General features: G+C 38.8%; 1 protein-coding gene across 3 annotated transcripts; it reads left to right on the forward strand.

The window, feature by feature from the left end:
* The first annotated feature begins 434 nt into the window (after positions 1–434).
* Positions 435–14055, forward strand: ampd3b (adenosine monophosphate deaminase 3b). 3 transcript variants are annotated; one of them, XR_002274390.1, is made up of 17 exons: positions 435–612; positions 3046–3109; positions 6138–6360; positions 6462–6639; positions 7001–7166; positions 7558–7777; positions 7985–8114; positions 8324–8518; positions 8928–9059; positions 9964–10127; positions 10493–10619; positions 10813–10976; positions 11296–11416; positions 11933–12106; positions 12392–12502; positions 13348–13575; positions 13827–14055. XR_002274390.1 is itself a non-coding variant. In XM_020593384.1 (16 exons), exons 2-16 carry the CDS (start codon positions 3052–3054, stop codon positions 13522–13524), a joined length of 2340 nt encoding a protein of 779 aa, XP_020449040.1. In that variant the 5' UTR covers positions 435–612; positions 3046–3051; the 3' UTR covers positions 13525–13888. The 3 variants fall into 3 exon arrangements, 2 of the variants coding, with proteins under 2 accessions (XP_020449040.1, XP_020449041.1); XM_020593384.1 differs by having other exon boundaries at positions 13348–13888; XM_020593385.1 differs by lacking the exon at positions 435–612 and adding an exon at positions 1714–1732 and having other exon boundaries at positions 13348–13888.
* The last annotated feature ends 1773 nt before the right edge of the window (positions 14056–15828 follow it).

Raw genomic sequence — 15828 nt, forward strand, 5'->3', positions numbered from 1 at the left:
TTTTCAAAATAAAAGATCGTTCAGACTCAGATAATAAATAAAACAGAAATAATTAATGATTTCTTGTACGGCGGCCCGGGGGTTGGGGACCACTGCCCTACAGTGCATAAATGATCAGACACTTCAGCCATGGCCAGTTACACCTGGACTTGTTTCACAGCAGCACAAAGGTCAAGGCAAACTTTAATAAATTCAAGTTTCTTTGTGATTGCCAAAACTCTACCAATTTTCAAAAAAGGCTCCACCTTTAACTTAAACATATTGTTAACCTGTAAATACTATTCCAAAGCAGGTCTTTATGTACATTTTATGTCAAATCATATACCCTAAACCTGACAGTGAGCTCTGTCCTGAACAATAAACTTCGCATACACAAAGAGGGCTGTGGTCTATAAATAGGTTCTATGAAAAAGCGATACTGGCGCAAGCTTCCTCTAACGCAACAAGGATGCAAATCACTTCCTGATTGCACACACTACATTTTTTTTCCTCACTGGTAGCGAAAGAGAAAACCAGTTGTGTACCCTTTTCTGCCAGGACTTCTCTGCTGATGCCTAATAAGAGTCTCTTCAGTTCTAATAAGTGTTAACATTGTGCGCAAGCCTGCAAAAAGTAAGTACAATGCTGTCACAACAGTGCTTTGTGCCTTTGTTCTCTTTTCTCTTGCTATGCTCCTCACATCTTATTTTAAACCACTCTTGCATTCTTTCTAGCACTTGACATGTTTACAAGGTAGCAGTGGCTGACAGAAAAACCACAGCTGCATTGTGCCTTGGAGGTTAACGAAGATCAGTCAGTAAAGTGATAGATTTTCAGTGCTGTATATTTTGCATTCTAGCTCGTCAGCCATCTTGAGGTATCATAATAGAAGAATACAATGGATTTAAGGGACAGTCGAACATTTCATTTCATATGCTAAAAAAAAAGAAGAAGTTACACTTTTACTGCCTCACACCAAAAGGTTGATGGGTTTTTATTTTTCAGGTCGAGGCTTTTTCTGTCAAGTTGCTATATTACTTTATTCAGGTGGATTCTTACACTATTATCTTCACACAGTCCAAAAACCAAGTCACGTCAGAGCTATACATTCCCCACTGGCATGAACATAAGTGTCACTATCAGCTGTGATGGATGGGCAACTTGCACATTACAGGCAATGTCAAATACATAACTGGAAAAACTGGCAAGCAGTCTGAGATACAGACTGTTTGCTGTTAAGATAAATCATTTGAAAATTAAAAACATGATTAAGCTACATTCACATAGGTCCTGCTAGTTCATGAAATTAAATTGCTGGCCCATACCCATGTTTAAGCAAATGCAATAACTGTTAGGCTAAGTTTAGGCAGCTAAAACACTTGGGTTATGGTTAGGAAGCAAATTTAGTTATGATAAAATAAGTTCCTCATAAAAAAAAAACTTAGTCATCTATTCACATAAAGCATTTCGTGCAACCCCTTTTCACTACCGGATGAGAGCTTGTCGTGAAACTTTTGTAGGAAAAACTGTTGTTTTGTTTTGTTTTGTTAGTCGGGGTGGTACATCTTAATCTTAAAAGAACTACAAATCCCCCTTCTTTCATTCAGGTATAGTGTGAATGCAAGCACTTACACTGTACCAGGCTGAATGCTGGCTTTTTCCCCCTCCTTAATGTTAAACATTTGTACTCATCTCTTATAATGACCTCTTCCCACCCACAGATAAATTGGCACGCCTGGTTAAATCCGTGGAGGTGAGCACTCCAGCAAAACATATTCCTAAGGCTTTTCTTTTATCCCTGTACATGCTGCAGAACAGGTTTTTTTTGAGAACCATTCCACACTTTGTAGAAACAAAAGCTTTGAGAGATGCCTTACAAATAAAACTGACTTGTCATGGCACTCCTTGCATGCCTGAACTCGCGCAGTTCAATAGCAAGTGAGCCACTAAAACCTATCTTTGGAAGCTGGAATCCTACAAACATCCTAGGAACCTCCCCTGAACTGACACTGGATGAATTTTCCCTTGAGTATTTATAAAAATGATTCAACTATTAACCTATTTGCTGTTCACTATAAAATTGTGGCAATAAAACACTGAAAAAGAAGAATGCTAACTTGAGATTTGTTGCAGTTGTCTTTGCTGATTCTTCACTGGCAGCATCACTGAAGTCAGTGATGACCATTATGGGCAAAAAATAAGTGTCTACCTGAAAAGGAACACAATCAAGTCACCATGGATATGTGTACCAAATGTTAATGGCAATCCATCCAACAGTTGTCAAGTCATTTCACTACAAGCCAAAAATGTCACCCTGCTGGTGACACTAGAGCAGTAGTCAGTGGTTCACCAAAGCCACGATTCATCCACTGGGGACCATGAATGTCTACACAAAATTTCATGGGTGTCCATCTTCTAGTAGAGATATTTTAATCTGGACTAAAGTGGTGGACTGACCAACCTGCTGATTGATGCTGCCTTCCCTATATCAAGGGCCAGTAAAATGTAGTGCACACTCTCCAACACATCAGCCCAATTCATTTAAAATGTTTAACCAAAAATCTTTGGTATCATTATAACAGAAGAGATACACTTCCTTAAACTGCACACAGACACCCTTAAAGTGCCAAACTTAAAAAAAAAAGCAGCATCTTGAAATGTCACAGCGAAAACCACAACAAATCGCCATACACTCAGCTGAACAGCTCAACTTTAGAAGTGTTAACAGGCATGCTCATTTTCAGCCATCTTGGGTATCTCTAAATTAGCTTGGCACGCCTCATAACTAACATTATCAAAACCTCACTGGTGCACTGCCTGTTAAATACCAACAAAGACAAACAAAATGAATCCTCTATGGCAAACAAAAGCTTGTTCAACAGGTTCAACAAGGCACTGTACCAATCGGACAACACTTTGTGAACTGATATACCATATTAAGGGATAACATCTTTTTTTCTGTGGACTTGAAACTGCCAGCTCACTCAGAAATCACCTCTAAAATAATGATAAGTCACTGAACTGTGAAGTAGCCCAGTGTTAAATGGATTCTTTTATGTCCAACAGATCAAAATGAGTAAGCGAGACACACCCCTCCATAAACGGCAGTCCACACCCAACTTTGGGAAAGGTGAGTCAACACTCCAGCATAGAAAGACATTCATACCGTGCACTCAACTAATTATGAAGAGCTACACTAAATGCTCCTAAAAATGTATTTTCATCACAAGGTGAAATAACAGTATAACCCTGCTGGGAGAAAGAGTTTACATTGAGTTATCTTGGACACAAGGGCTCAAAGTTAGGGCTAATGATCATTAGTTTCATCCCTCTGCACTACAGTCACAGTACATGCCATGCACATGCAAACATGAATTAAGCCCATTACATACAGTTCAGCATTTAAAAGGCATGGTTTAACTGGCTCCATTTAATCGCCAACCAGCAGGCTACACATTTTTACACTCTTTGAAACTTCAATTATCAGTTATGTATTTTTGTATTCATGGCCCAAAGAAGCATCTAATACAAACTTAAACTTCTGTAGTGGATCATATCACTCCCACTCCCCATCACTTGTAGCAAGTGAAAGCAATCTAAGTTTATTTGCTGTTGATAAAACTCATTACATGCTGGATCAGGACATGTGCAGGGTATTTGTACATTTGTTGAAGTGCCCAGTCAAGTGGCCTCTGTTCCCTTAGTAAATGTATGACACCAAAGGCCACATGACCTTGCCCTATAAATAATAAAATTTACCACCTGCTTACTGGATTAAGGAAATTTAAGTTTCTTACTAAAGAAATGAGCTTTTATGACTTACTGTCAGCTTTTTACAGTAAAGACACTGATGGTAGCTGCATAAACGTTTAAATGGTAACTTTACCCTAGAACACTGTTTTGATCTGACAACTAATGCAGTTTGATATAAATCTAATCAATGAGTGGATTTACTTTTAGGGAATAATGGACTCTTGAAAACTGCAAACAAACAATTATGCTGGTAAAAACTGTTTACTATCACTGTTTTTTATGTACATCAGCAGTTAAAGCAATACTTTAGTATGTTATTTGGGGGAAAATGAGTTTTTCTAATGCACTTTCACAGGGTACTGTATGTACTGTAAAGTACTTTAATATTACCTAAAGAACTACACAATTTCATTCCCTTGTTATTGCCACATCTCACAAATAGCCACTTACATGTTAGCTGCCAGTCATGACATAACCTTGGATTAGCAGCCCCCTCTTGCCATTATGCTCTTACCACCTTAAAATAGAGATGGAGTGCAGCACTCAAGAAAGATACGACCAGCAACTGCATAATACACAGAGGCACCAGACCACATAAACATCAGAGCAAAGCCTGGCTGAGGCAGCCAGGGGAAAAAAAAAAAAGGAACAGCGGACACACATCGTAGAAACAAGAAAGATACAGACACCAGACCCGAGGACAGTCTTGATGGTGTCAAAGAGTTTTCTGCAACACTTCAAAGTGTTCTGTAAGACCCGACAGTGAGTGGCAGACATATGAAAAGAGTGGAGCCAAAGTTAAGAGCTAGTGAGTCCAGAAGAGACAGAAGCAGACACATGAAAGTTTAAATACTTGATTCAAAAGAAAGAGAGCCAAACATGGCCCAAATCACTACAGAAGGTAAGAGACAGATTATAAAAACAACTTCTAATTTCTGAATATTAAAAAAAATGTTGAATGTCTACAACCAAAGGAACTAAGGCCATGACATTTAATGGATGATTCACTTTCTGATACCGAGGTAAGTATACCAGCTTTCAACCAAAAGTGACAGCTAACATACATGGGTAAAATTTTAAAGGTCAGTAGTGTGAATTATCATTTCATTTATGGCTGTGCATTTTTGTGATATATTAAACTCCTTCTTCCAATAAATATGTCAATATATTAACTGAAATGTTATTTTGTTATGTTCTAAAACAATATCCACACTGTTTGTGTAGGTCAGGTTTCTATAGCTGGGACACGTGGGTCAAGGTCACCTAGTGGCTGCTCAGCTGTTCCAGTAGGGAGAGTGTACACATGCTGAATTACAGCTTCCAAAATGTGTCAAGGATCAGGCAGTAAACTGTGCCAATGTGAAGGCAAATACTGGTGGTGTCATCTATAAAGATCACTAGCAGTTTTCAGATTATGGTTGGTGAGTCTGCAGAAGAGAAGTTTGATATTTCATACAGTGGTATTGTACATTCTGCCTTGTGCCTGTGATTTAAATACCTCCACAGGAATTGATGCTAGAACTGGTGAAGTGTCCTAAACTGACTGCAACATTATTAGTAACAGTGATGGCATGGTAATCAGAATACACACACATCTCTAGTCCTGACAGCAACAGTAGTATTCATACTAGCAAAGAATGACCAAGCAGGCATAGCTTTTTAAAAGAAACAACTGTGCTGTTCTTCATGTCATCTGATCAAAATAGGAATTCTCAGGGTTTCAAGCCTAAAAATAGCTCCCTAGTTCATGGCATGGGTATGTAAGAGAAGAAGGTGAATACAAATAAACATGACATGTGTTCCCACCAAAAGGTCTTGAGAACTAAAATAATGACTGTTTTGTTGTTAGAACTGCAGTTAGCCAGGAATTCACTTTCCATTTGTAGTAAAAACTACACATCTACTTTACTGCTTTATTGTTCATAATGTGATCCGGTTAGAGTTTTTGCAAAAATTGGTACATTGCAGTTTAAGAAACTGTTTTAAAAAATTTTGCCAGCTTAAAAGATCACTATGCAAAATGCTGAAACTGCCAGTCTGGGACACCCAGGACAGTACCGGGTAGTTAACTGTGTTTACTGCAACTTGCCTGGCATGCTGGTGTAACTGAAACACAATTCAGCCACTCGAGACATGTTTACTGGTGTGAGTTAAGATGCCAAGCTCATCCCTTGACCCCCACCATTCCCAACATTAAACTCTTCTCAGTCTCAGGTTTATCTTCCTAGTATTATTATTTACCACCTATCACTAAGATGTTATTTCTTCTTCAGGTGCTGCCATATTTCACCACATTTGAGATGAAATATCAGCAGCTGTCAGCAAGTGCTCAGATTGTTAATCTGTGCCATTACTTCAAAACTAACTAAAAAAAATTCACTAAAACTCAGAACTTTTTTCCACAGAAATGACACAGTGTTTCCAGAAAATCTCAATTAATGACGTGGAAGAAAATGTACGTCTGATGGCAGAGAGGGTTTATGCCTCTGCCCTGAAGGAGAAAATCAAAAAAGATGCTCTAGCACTGTTCACCGTGCAGGAGGACTGTCCCATTGGTCTACATGAGGACAGGGAGAGGGCGATGCAGAAAGAGCTGGCTGAGCAGGAGTCTCAGGAGTCTGCTAAGAGGTAGAAATGGAAAATATAATCAATCATAGATCTGCAGCCAACTACATACTGTATACCAGCTACTGTACCAGAGTAACATTTGTCTCTTCATGTGTCACCAGGAAGAAAAGTTTTAAGTTAAAGCGTTCGCAGTCGATAAATCTGCAGTCCCCTGGCAGTAAAGAATTGGGCCCGACAATGGGTTCGTCACAGTTCTCCCCAACCACACCTGAACCTAGTCTCCCAGAGGGCCTCCCAGAATACCAGAGAGTTACCATCAGTGGAGATTACTGTGCAGGGGTAAACTGAATCAACACTCTTACATACTGATGCACAACTACTAACCTGAACATTTGACAGCTACTTCACATATCTCCCAGCAATCAAAACTGATACCTCATTAGAACAATTTATTTGTGTCTATACAAAAAAAATACTCAACCAGTCAAAAACTCATATATGAATGACAATAAAATATTGCTGAGCTTGTCAATACTGCAGTTACTGAAATGCAGTGAAAAGCCAGTGTTAGCTCAAGAGCTAAGAAAATTAGAGACTTAAGAAAAATATTAGAAAAAGGAAAAAACTGAAAGTCAAAGGAAACATTATTAACTTGAATTTGCTGTCATTTAAAGTGAAAACCTTTCCATGACATTTCCAGATAACAGTTGAGGATTATGAACAGGCAGCTAAGAGTCTCTTTAAGGCACTGCTCATCAGAGAGAAGTACTCCAGGCTGGCCTACCACCGCTTTCCCAGGACCACTGCCCAATACCTCCGCAACGCTGGAAATGTTAAGTGGCAGGAGGAGGATGAGATCTTGCCAGGTCAGGGCATTTAACGAACTTCCTATTTTACTCAGTGGAAAGCATCTATGGACAAATACTCCTGCACTGTATTTACTGTATTTTACTACACTGCAAATTAGGGGCAGAGTAATTTTAATGCTTAACCTGTACAAAGTGTAACTGTTTCTCAAACCCACACAACCAACATCACTTAATCATTTATTTGAGTAAGGAACAAAGAAATAAGTAAATAAAGACAGCTGGTACCTCAGATAGCTAAATGAAAACTATTTGTAAAGAACATCACAAGACTTAAATGATGCTTGAGGAATTTAAGGTGGCAAAACTGGTTTTGCATTCTATCACAAAGCATTCTCTATACTTATGATTGTTCCTTATTTGCTCTTTTGTTTACTCCCATTGTTTGCAGATATCTGGCCTTCCCCTCAGGAAGGGGGGGACCCATACTCCATGGAGGGTATTCCTGAGGACCTGAACTGTAAGATGCAGATGAAGGACGGTATAATTTATGTTTACGACAACGAAGAGGCCCTCAAACAAGAGCAGCCACACAGCCTCCCTTACCCTGACCTTGAGACTTTTGCCATAGACCTGAGCTATGTCCTCGCTATGATAGCTGATGGTCCAACGTGAGTACACAAGAATCTTGACCACAACAGCTAAATTAGACATTTTACAGTTTTTTCAACTGATATTTCACAGAACAACGTGAGCAGTTCTCCTTCCCGATCAGCGGGACTTGTAGTATTAATCAGCTAAGTGCGAGTAGCTTTTAACATAACTCAGATTTTCATATACAATGCGTTCAGCTCATATTATGCTGTGTTGCCTCAAAGGAAAACCTACTGTCACAGACGACTGAACTTCCTGGAATCTAAATTCAACCTCCATGAAATGCTAAATGAAATGGCAGAGCTAAAAGAACTGAAAAGTGTTCCACACAGAGATTTCTACAACGTCAGAAAGGTCAGTTGGTATTTTTTCATCCAACTCAGCAGGGAAAGATTTAACAACTCAGAGACTCTGCATTAAACATTATGTAATACAAACAATTTGGCTGAGAACACTTCAACCTGAGCTCATCTAAATTTAGTGCCCTTGGTGTAAATAAACTGAAGCTTTTGGATCTAGTGCAACTTGTCTTGCACACTGTCACTGCTTTATGTCTAACACAGGTGGACACACACATACATGCTGCTGCTTGCATGAACCAAAAGCATCTTCTGAAGTTTATAAAGACAACATACCAGACAGAGGCCGATCGTGTGGTCTTGGAGAAAGGCAGTCAGAAGATCATGCTCAAGGATGTCTTCAAAACCCTCCAGATGGACCCCTACGACCTCACTGTAGACTCGCTGGACGTGCACGCTGTAAGAACACAAAAGTTATAGTTCCTAGAACATCAGGCCTTCACAGTACAATATTACTATTACTGCTACAATGCTGTTGCAGCATTCATCAGGTTTTCCCTGTCAAATTTACCTAAAAAGACTAAAAATACACCAGGTAGTCACATAGTTACTCTATGTGCCTGCAAACAAATTATTTTGTTGTTCTCAAATAACCAGTGCACATTTCACAAACCTGAGCTTTATTGACACAAGGTTGAAATTATGGCTGTTCATGCATTTCATATGGTGTTACGCAATCATTTTCTATGTTCCACAAGGTCAGTTTTAATGTGTAATATGAAAATAATCAATCCAGTCACTTTGTTGGAATGAGAATGTGATCATCAGTACATAAGATTCACCCCCCTCTCACAAATTACTCTCCTAGGGAAGACAAACATTTCATCGGTTTGACAAGTTCAACGCCAAATACAACCCCATGGGGGCTAGTGAACTGCGAGAGATTTACTTGAAATCAGACAACTACATCGAAGGAGAATACTTTGCACGCCTCATCAAGGTGAGCTTGAGCGTTACTGTCATGTAAAAGCCTCTATACTGGTGTTTTCGTTTATCTTGTCTATATTTCTACAACAGGTTGAAGGTGGTTGCAGATAAATTGTAATTAATTATTCAAAATCGACAAACAACATGAACCAATAAAAATGAGTCAAAGACATATCAGTGGAGTCTTTCAGAGAGGTTTCAGTGTGGAAATGTTCAGGTAGCAGCTTCTGCTGATAGTGGCTGTCTCTTGTTAAAACGACAACCAGTTAAGTCATACCAGCTGTCGCTAACTAAAGCTGACTCAGTGACTTAAAATGATGGGCAAACAGACAACATGCTGCCTGCCCCTCAGAAAAGTATTCCTTTATTCCATTCTGAAAAAGAAGTTTCCAGCTCAACTGGCTCTTCTTCAGGTACACCTGCCTCTGCACCTGTATTTTTAAGCACAGAATAAAAATAAAGTATAAAGGGAGAAATCAACAGAGTTGAGTCTTTGTGGAAACTAAAGATTATTTCAAAGTTTCCAAGAGATAAAAAAAAAAGTTACAAAAATGTTTTTAGATTTGACTGAGGCACAGTAAAAGCAAAATGCAACCAAGGTGCAGCAGAAACTGGAGATTTAGCAGCACTAGTGATGAACCAACTCCTCATATGCACATAACTTCACCTATTCATTTTTGGAAGGATCATAATGTTTGGGAAACACTAAAAATGCTTTGTTCCCGCTGGGAGCGGTCTACTAAAACGTTACGGGAGATCAAGTTTCTTTCATATCTATAATGTTTATTTGCTGCATGAAGTACATTTGCTTCAATGGTATTTGAAACAGAAACAAATTGCATGCTATCTGTCTAGTGACATGGCAACTTCTGCCTTTATCAAGAAACAAACTTCCTGTGGTTTGGCATCTGTTTCAGGAAGTAGCCAAGGAGATGGAGGAGAGCAAATACCAGCATACTGAGCCCCGTCTGTCAATTTACGGCCGCTCTGCCAGGGAGTGGAAGGGCCTAGCAACCTGGTTCATCCAGCATAAGCTCCACTCACCAAACATGAGATGGATGATCCAAGTTCCCAGGATCTAGTACGTGCTCACTGAAAGCCTAATCCCATGAGACAGAAGGAACATTTCTTACAGTAACACAAACGTGGTTTTATTAGCACAAAAGGACCTAGATTCATTTGAATGTGCTAGGCTCTTATAAGGAAGAAATTACTCTACCCATGGCAGTGAGCCATATGCACAAGTTACAAAACCAATGACTTGTCTGAACAAGTGTTATACTGCTTCTGCTTTTAAATAATACTGACTGATGAAATTCCAACTGTTCACAAAACTCACAATCAGAAAAATACTCAACAAGCTGTTCTGAATAATCAAACAAATGCTAAAATAAAATGTTTGTTTGTACAGAAAGACTAGTTGAGCTGATTCCTTTTGTCTTACAGTGACATTTTCAGGGCAAAGAAATTAGTGCCACACTTTGCCAAGATTCTGGAGAACATTTTCCTACCCCTCTTTGAGGCTACAGTCAATCCGCAGAAGCACAAAGAAATACATGTATTCTTAAAATACGTAAGTACTCTCATGGTGGTTTGAGTCTGTGACAAACAGGAAACTTTTAAAATGAAATAGCAGCTTTATCAGTTAGCAGCAGGAAAACGGTAAAACACAAAGTTAGACTACATCTTGTTGCACTGACACGACAAACACGACTGTGTAATATTTGTTTTGCAAACATGCTGACATGATCTTTGCTGGTTGGTAGGTGACAGGGTTTGACAGCGTGGATGATGAATCCAAACACAGCGACCACATGTTCTCTTACAAAAGCCCAAAGCCTGAGGAGTGGGATACAGACGACAACCCTCCCTACACCTACTACCTGTTCTACATGTACGCAAACATCATGGTGCTAAACAACCTGCGCAAGTAAGTCTGCACATGCATACAACCTTCCATGACATGATGCCTGCCTATGTTGCCAATTTCCAGAAGCGCATACAGCCTCAGCATATTACTGCCACAACTCTGCAGGTGCACAAAAAGTCACATTCACACCGCAGATGAAAATGCACGAGTAACATTACACAAATGCTCTCTTAGGGATGGGAGCACCGATGAAAATGATTTACCCAGAAGCAAGAAAGAGTTCGGCCTAATTATGCTCTTCAGCAAATACAGTACATGATACATGTGCTACATATTTTACAACAGGTACTACACAGCATCCTTGTTTGTGTTTCTCCAGGGAGCGAGGACTCAACACCTTCCAGTTTCGCCCTCACTGTGGCGAGGCTGGCTCCATCACCCACCTGGTCTCTGCCTTTCTCACAGCCGACAACATCTCCCACGGACTCAACCTCAAGAAGGTACAGTCCTCAGTTCATACCAGGTTTCAATACACTGATACATGCTGATAGCTGAAGCTGCTGATACAGACAACTCATTTTGTGCCAACATTCAGGCTATAAAAATCTAATTTTAGTACCATAACGGAGATAGTAAGGCAGTATATTACAGATTTTTATTTATATTTTAAAGGCCACTTTAACTGAAAAGCAAGCATTGCCTTGGAATGTCATGATGAATAGAGTTGTTGGTCAAACATGATGACAAAAGACTTCCAATAATACTGAGTCATGGCAGCTTACAGTTCTGGGTTTCCTGTCAGCAGCAACAGACAGCTATTTTGAATCAACAGCTAGTTCTGTCACTTACTGGTGCACTTAGTTTAGGAAGAGCATTCATGAGCTAGATACAGGCTGACTCAAGACTTTTATATCCATGAAATATTTGCAGATTATTCCTTTAAATTTCCTCCAATAAACTCGTTGATCTATAGCATTACTCATATGAATGTGTTATCTGCACCTCCTCCTCCCCAGAGTCCAGTGTTGCAGTACCTGTACTACCTGGCCCAGATCCCAATCGCCATGTCCCCACTGAGCAACAACAGCCTGTTCCTCGAGTACTCCAAGAACCCTCTACGAGAGTTTCTGCACAAGGGCCTGTGTGTGTCGCTGTCCACTGATGACCCCATGCAGTTTCACTACACCAAGGTGAAAACCACTGGGAATTTTTTTTTAATCAAATTACAATTTATTTGCCATGCAACCACTATTACAGATAAAAATGTATCTAAACCAAAATTAACATTTTAATGTAACATGATTTAATATCCAATAGGTAGGGCTGAAATTAATAGCTATTTTGAATAATCTAATTTTTTCCTTTACAGTTAATCCATTTATCAATGTATTCTTTGGTATATAAAAAGTAAAAAATAGTGACACTAGAATTTTCTTGAAGCTAATTATGACAAATGTTCCTTTCAACCCTTTCAGGAGCCCCTGATGGAGGAGTATGCCATTGCAGCCCAGTTGTGGAAGCTTAGCACTTGTGATGTGTGCGAGATAGCCAGGAACAGTGTGCTGCAGAGTGGCCTGTCACATCAGGTAGAAGTCAAACTTTTTTGCTCAATCAAATGCATAAATGTTTTTCACAGTAGGTCTAGAAGACTTCAGGAGGACAAAAAAGGAAGGGGGTAAAGAAACCTCTGCTGTCTGGTCTTTGTACATATTTTCACAACCTCCCTATTTCCATTACAGTCAGACTGACAACACTAGCTTTAAACAACTTTGTAGGCTGCCAAAATGACCAGTCTTGGAAACTATATGCCCCCGAGTTCCTTGAGTAATATAAATTCTAATAAATACATGAGAAGAAAAAAAATCTAATAATGGTTTATCAGTTACTGATTTTTTAATCCACTCATAGCATACACAAATATATTGTTTAAGATCTGTAACCAAGATATGACCTGAGAAAGACATTTTTCAGTTGAAAACTAAACTGGTCAGTGGCCTCTGGTGGACAAACTATATAATTACAGAAAATACATTACTGAATTATAACGATGTACCCTTTTTCACTTCTGCAAAATCCCTCTTAAAGGTCCATAAAATCCTGTCTGCATCCCTTAATAGTCTTTTTCTACATCACTACAATAAATTTAACTGTTTATAAAATGATCAAAATGAAATCTTGTGCAGAAAATAGTTACTTGCAAGCATCTTAATATAGAGGAAAATCTTTTAGTCTGCCCATAAGACAGCCAAGTGCTTTCTACCAATAGAAAGGTCCACATTTCAATCACACAGCTGTTACCATCAGTTGTGCTGAGGTCACTGAACCCCCACCTGCTCCATAGACAAAAAGAGCCTGCTGCATCCTGTCAAGACTTTCACATTGGTTCAGTACTTGCTTTACATGTTCTTTATTTAAACTTTGTCACCCGTAGGAAAAGAAGCACTTCATTGGTCCCAACTACTTACAGGATGGACCCATGGGCAATGACATTAGGCGGACAAATGTGGCACAAATACGCATGTCCTACCGCTACGAGACTCTGTGCAATGAGCTCAGTTTTCTAGTGGATGCAGTGAAGATTGAGACTGGCACGGGCCCTGCTGAGTGATGGACCACAACAGCACAAACTGTGTCTGGATATGTCCTCAAGGATAAATGGGTACAGCTTAGGCAACACGTGCTTTTTTTTTTTTTTTTTTTACTTTTAAGTCATTATAGGTCATTATAGGTCATCCTGACCCTGAATTTGGACTGTAGAATGATACAAACTTATTTTCTTTTGATGGGTGTTAAATGTACTTTTGGATATACCAAATGACACTGGCCAGAAGACATGACTTAGATTTAAAATGGACACATTCATAAGCCAAAAAAAACACAGCTTGATGAATTTTTTTTTTTCATTTTCAGATATATGCATGTTTCTGAACAATTACTTTGGACCTGTGGAACAAATAAAGGGCAAAAATGGCTATTGTGAGAGTTTATTTTTCCAATGAATTTGTGAAATGCATGATTTTGACAGAAGTGAATAAGAGGTCAGGTAAACACTGCAAGCTAGGTTCAAGTGTGCACAGGTTTTAATGCTAGTGTTGGGGGTTTGGTGGTGAAATCAAACCCTTGATAAACTGTGAAACCTAAGTAGAATATTTATCTTTTACATTTCTCATTTCAATTAGTTTTCCTTATATAAAATAAAGACTTCAAAACAGTCAAGAATATTTCTATATACCTTCTTCTTAAAAAAGCAGCACTCAGTATGTGCAACCTCCACATAATACCATTACACCTAAAAGCAACACTGCCGTGATAATTTTACCCTCAATGTGATTCCTTGACCATAAAAACCTATGGCTGGCAACTGGAATCACATTTATATCATTATTAGGTCAAAATAACTTGCTCATTTCTAATTATTAATGTTACCCATCTAGTTTTGACCTCACGTATGTGCATTCTTAACAATCCTTCCATAATTTTGCATTAGTTTTTAGTTTGTTTTTTTATGGATGTTAAGGTAGCCAATCTGACACCCGTTCGATATTATGCATATAATTAGCTAGCTAGTTTTTAGCTAAGCCAACGCAAGTATTAGAGCATTAGCTAATGTTAAAATATATAATGAAAGCATATTGAAAATAATGTACCTACCAGAAATATCCAGACATTAGTCCGATGCCTTTCCGAGTACTTGAGTACTTATTGAGATTAACTGGTTGAAACCAGTACATACTGGTAATGAGTATGTAATAATGTTATTCATTTGTTGATAAGCGACAGAAAAATGTTGAACAATGATAGCTAACGGTAGTTAGTCCAAGAAAAAAAAACTCTGCTTGTGATTTGGCACCTGAACCCTGTTGTAGTTCTTCACAAGTTTAATTTTGTTAACACTTTTCCTTAGCACGTAACTAACTTGAAGCTACCACGAATTAGCTTCATTTCGTGATACTATCGGTTAGCAGTCAGTTAGCCGCCGTTAGCTTGACTTGGTCGTAACATAGCATATCTTAATCTTGTGGTGCGTAGGCGAATAAACTTTTTCGTACATTCAGTGCTCACAATCCTAAAAAGGCCAAATATTTAAATTATGACCTGACCAGGGGCCTGTTTCAAGAAGGAGGTTTTGTCGAAACTCAGAGTTTAACCCCGAAATGAGGGAAACTCTTGAGTTTTCGGTTTCAGAAACGGAGGTAATTTAAACCCGTGAAAGCGGGGTAAATTAAACCCGTTTCACATTAAAGAGGAGTTTCACAGGATTGCAGGTTAGTGGCATTGAATTAGTTTCAGTAAGGCTAATCTGAAAAATGATGATCAGTTAATAACATCTTGCTGTGACCTCTGGAAATAAACTAATAATTAGAATCCCCTTCAGGATTTCCTAATGCGGTTGGATGCATTGATGGCACACATATTCCCATCAATACACCTACATGAAAATTAAAATTCAATTCTTATATTATTACATCAGTGTTGGGTAAATCTTAAAAAAGTATTTTGATGAAGTTACTCATTCAATTATTGAAGAATTAAGAACCATTCCTTACTTTACAAGTGACAAATAATAACATTACTAACATTATTTAGTAATTACTTACACCGAACACTGTATGATTAAAATGTAAACGTACGCATTGACTCGGGCAGCTATTTTCCCCCAAGCTAACTCTTTCTCTTTCGCCGCTGCAGCCGTGTTGTTTTTTTTTTTTTACGAAATATGGGCTCGTAGTTACGGAAGAGTATTAGGACCACTGCATAAATTTTTATGCTTGTAGTAGCACATCCATTTCTGTCGGGGAAAAACGCAGACCTATTTTTGCTTGGTCCTGTTGCCATGGTGACTCGTAATGTCTTCACTCCATTGTTCAGGGCTTTTTATAGTCGCGTGGCACGCGCCTATCTCTGAGTCAAA

Source organism: Monopterus albus, unplaced genomic scaffold (genome assembly GCF_001952655.1).
Source record: "Monopterus albus unplaced genomic scaffold, M_albus_1.0 scaffold19.1, whole genome shotgun sequence".
NCBI classification, from domain to species: domain Eukaryota; kingdom Metazoa; phylum Chordata; class Actinopteri; order Synbranchiformes; family Synbranchidae; genus Monopterus; species Monopterus albus.

What these genes read in the sequence shown, in the direction of transcription:
- ampd3b (XM_020593384.1), top strand. Translation starts at nt 3,052, where the DNA reads ATGAGTAAGCGAGACACACCCCTCCATAAACGGCAGTCCACACCCAAC. An exon ending in TCTCAGGAGTCTGCTAAGAG is followed by an intron (nt 6,361 to 6,461) that starts GTAGAAATGGAA and finishes ATGTGTCACCAG; the next exon opens with GAAGAAAAGTTTTAAGTTAA. An exon ending in ACTTTGCACGCCTCATCAAG is followed by an intron (nt 9,060 to 9,963) that starts GTGAGCTTGAGC and finishes CATCTGTTTCAG; the next exon opens with GAAGTAGCCAAGGAGATGGA.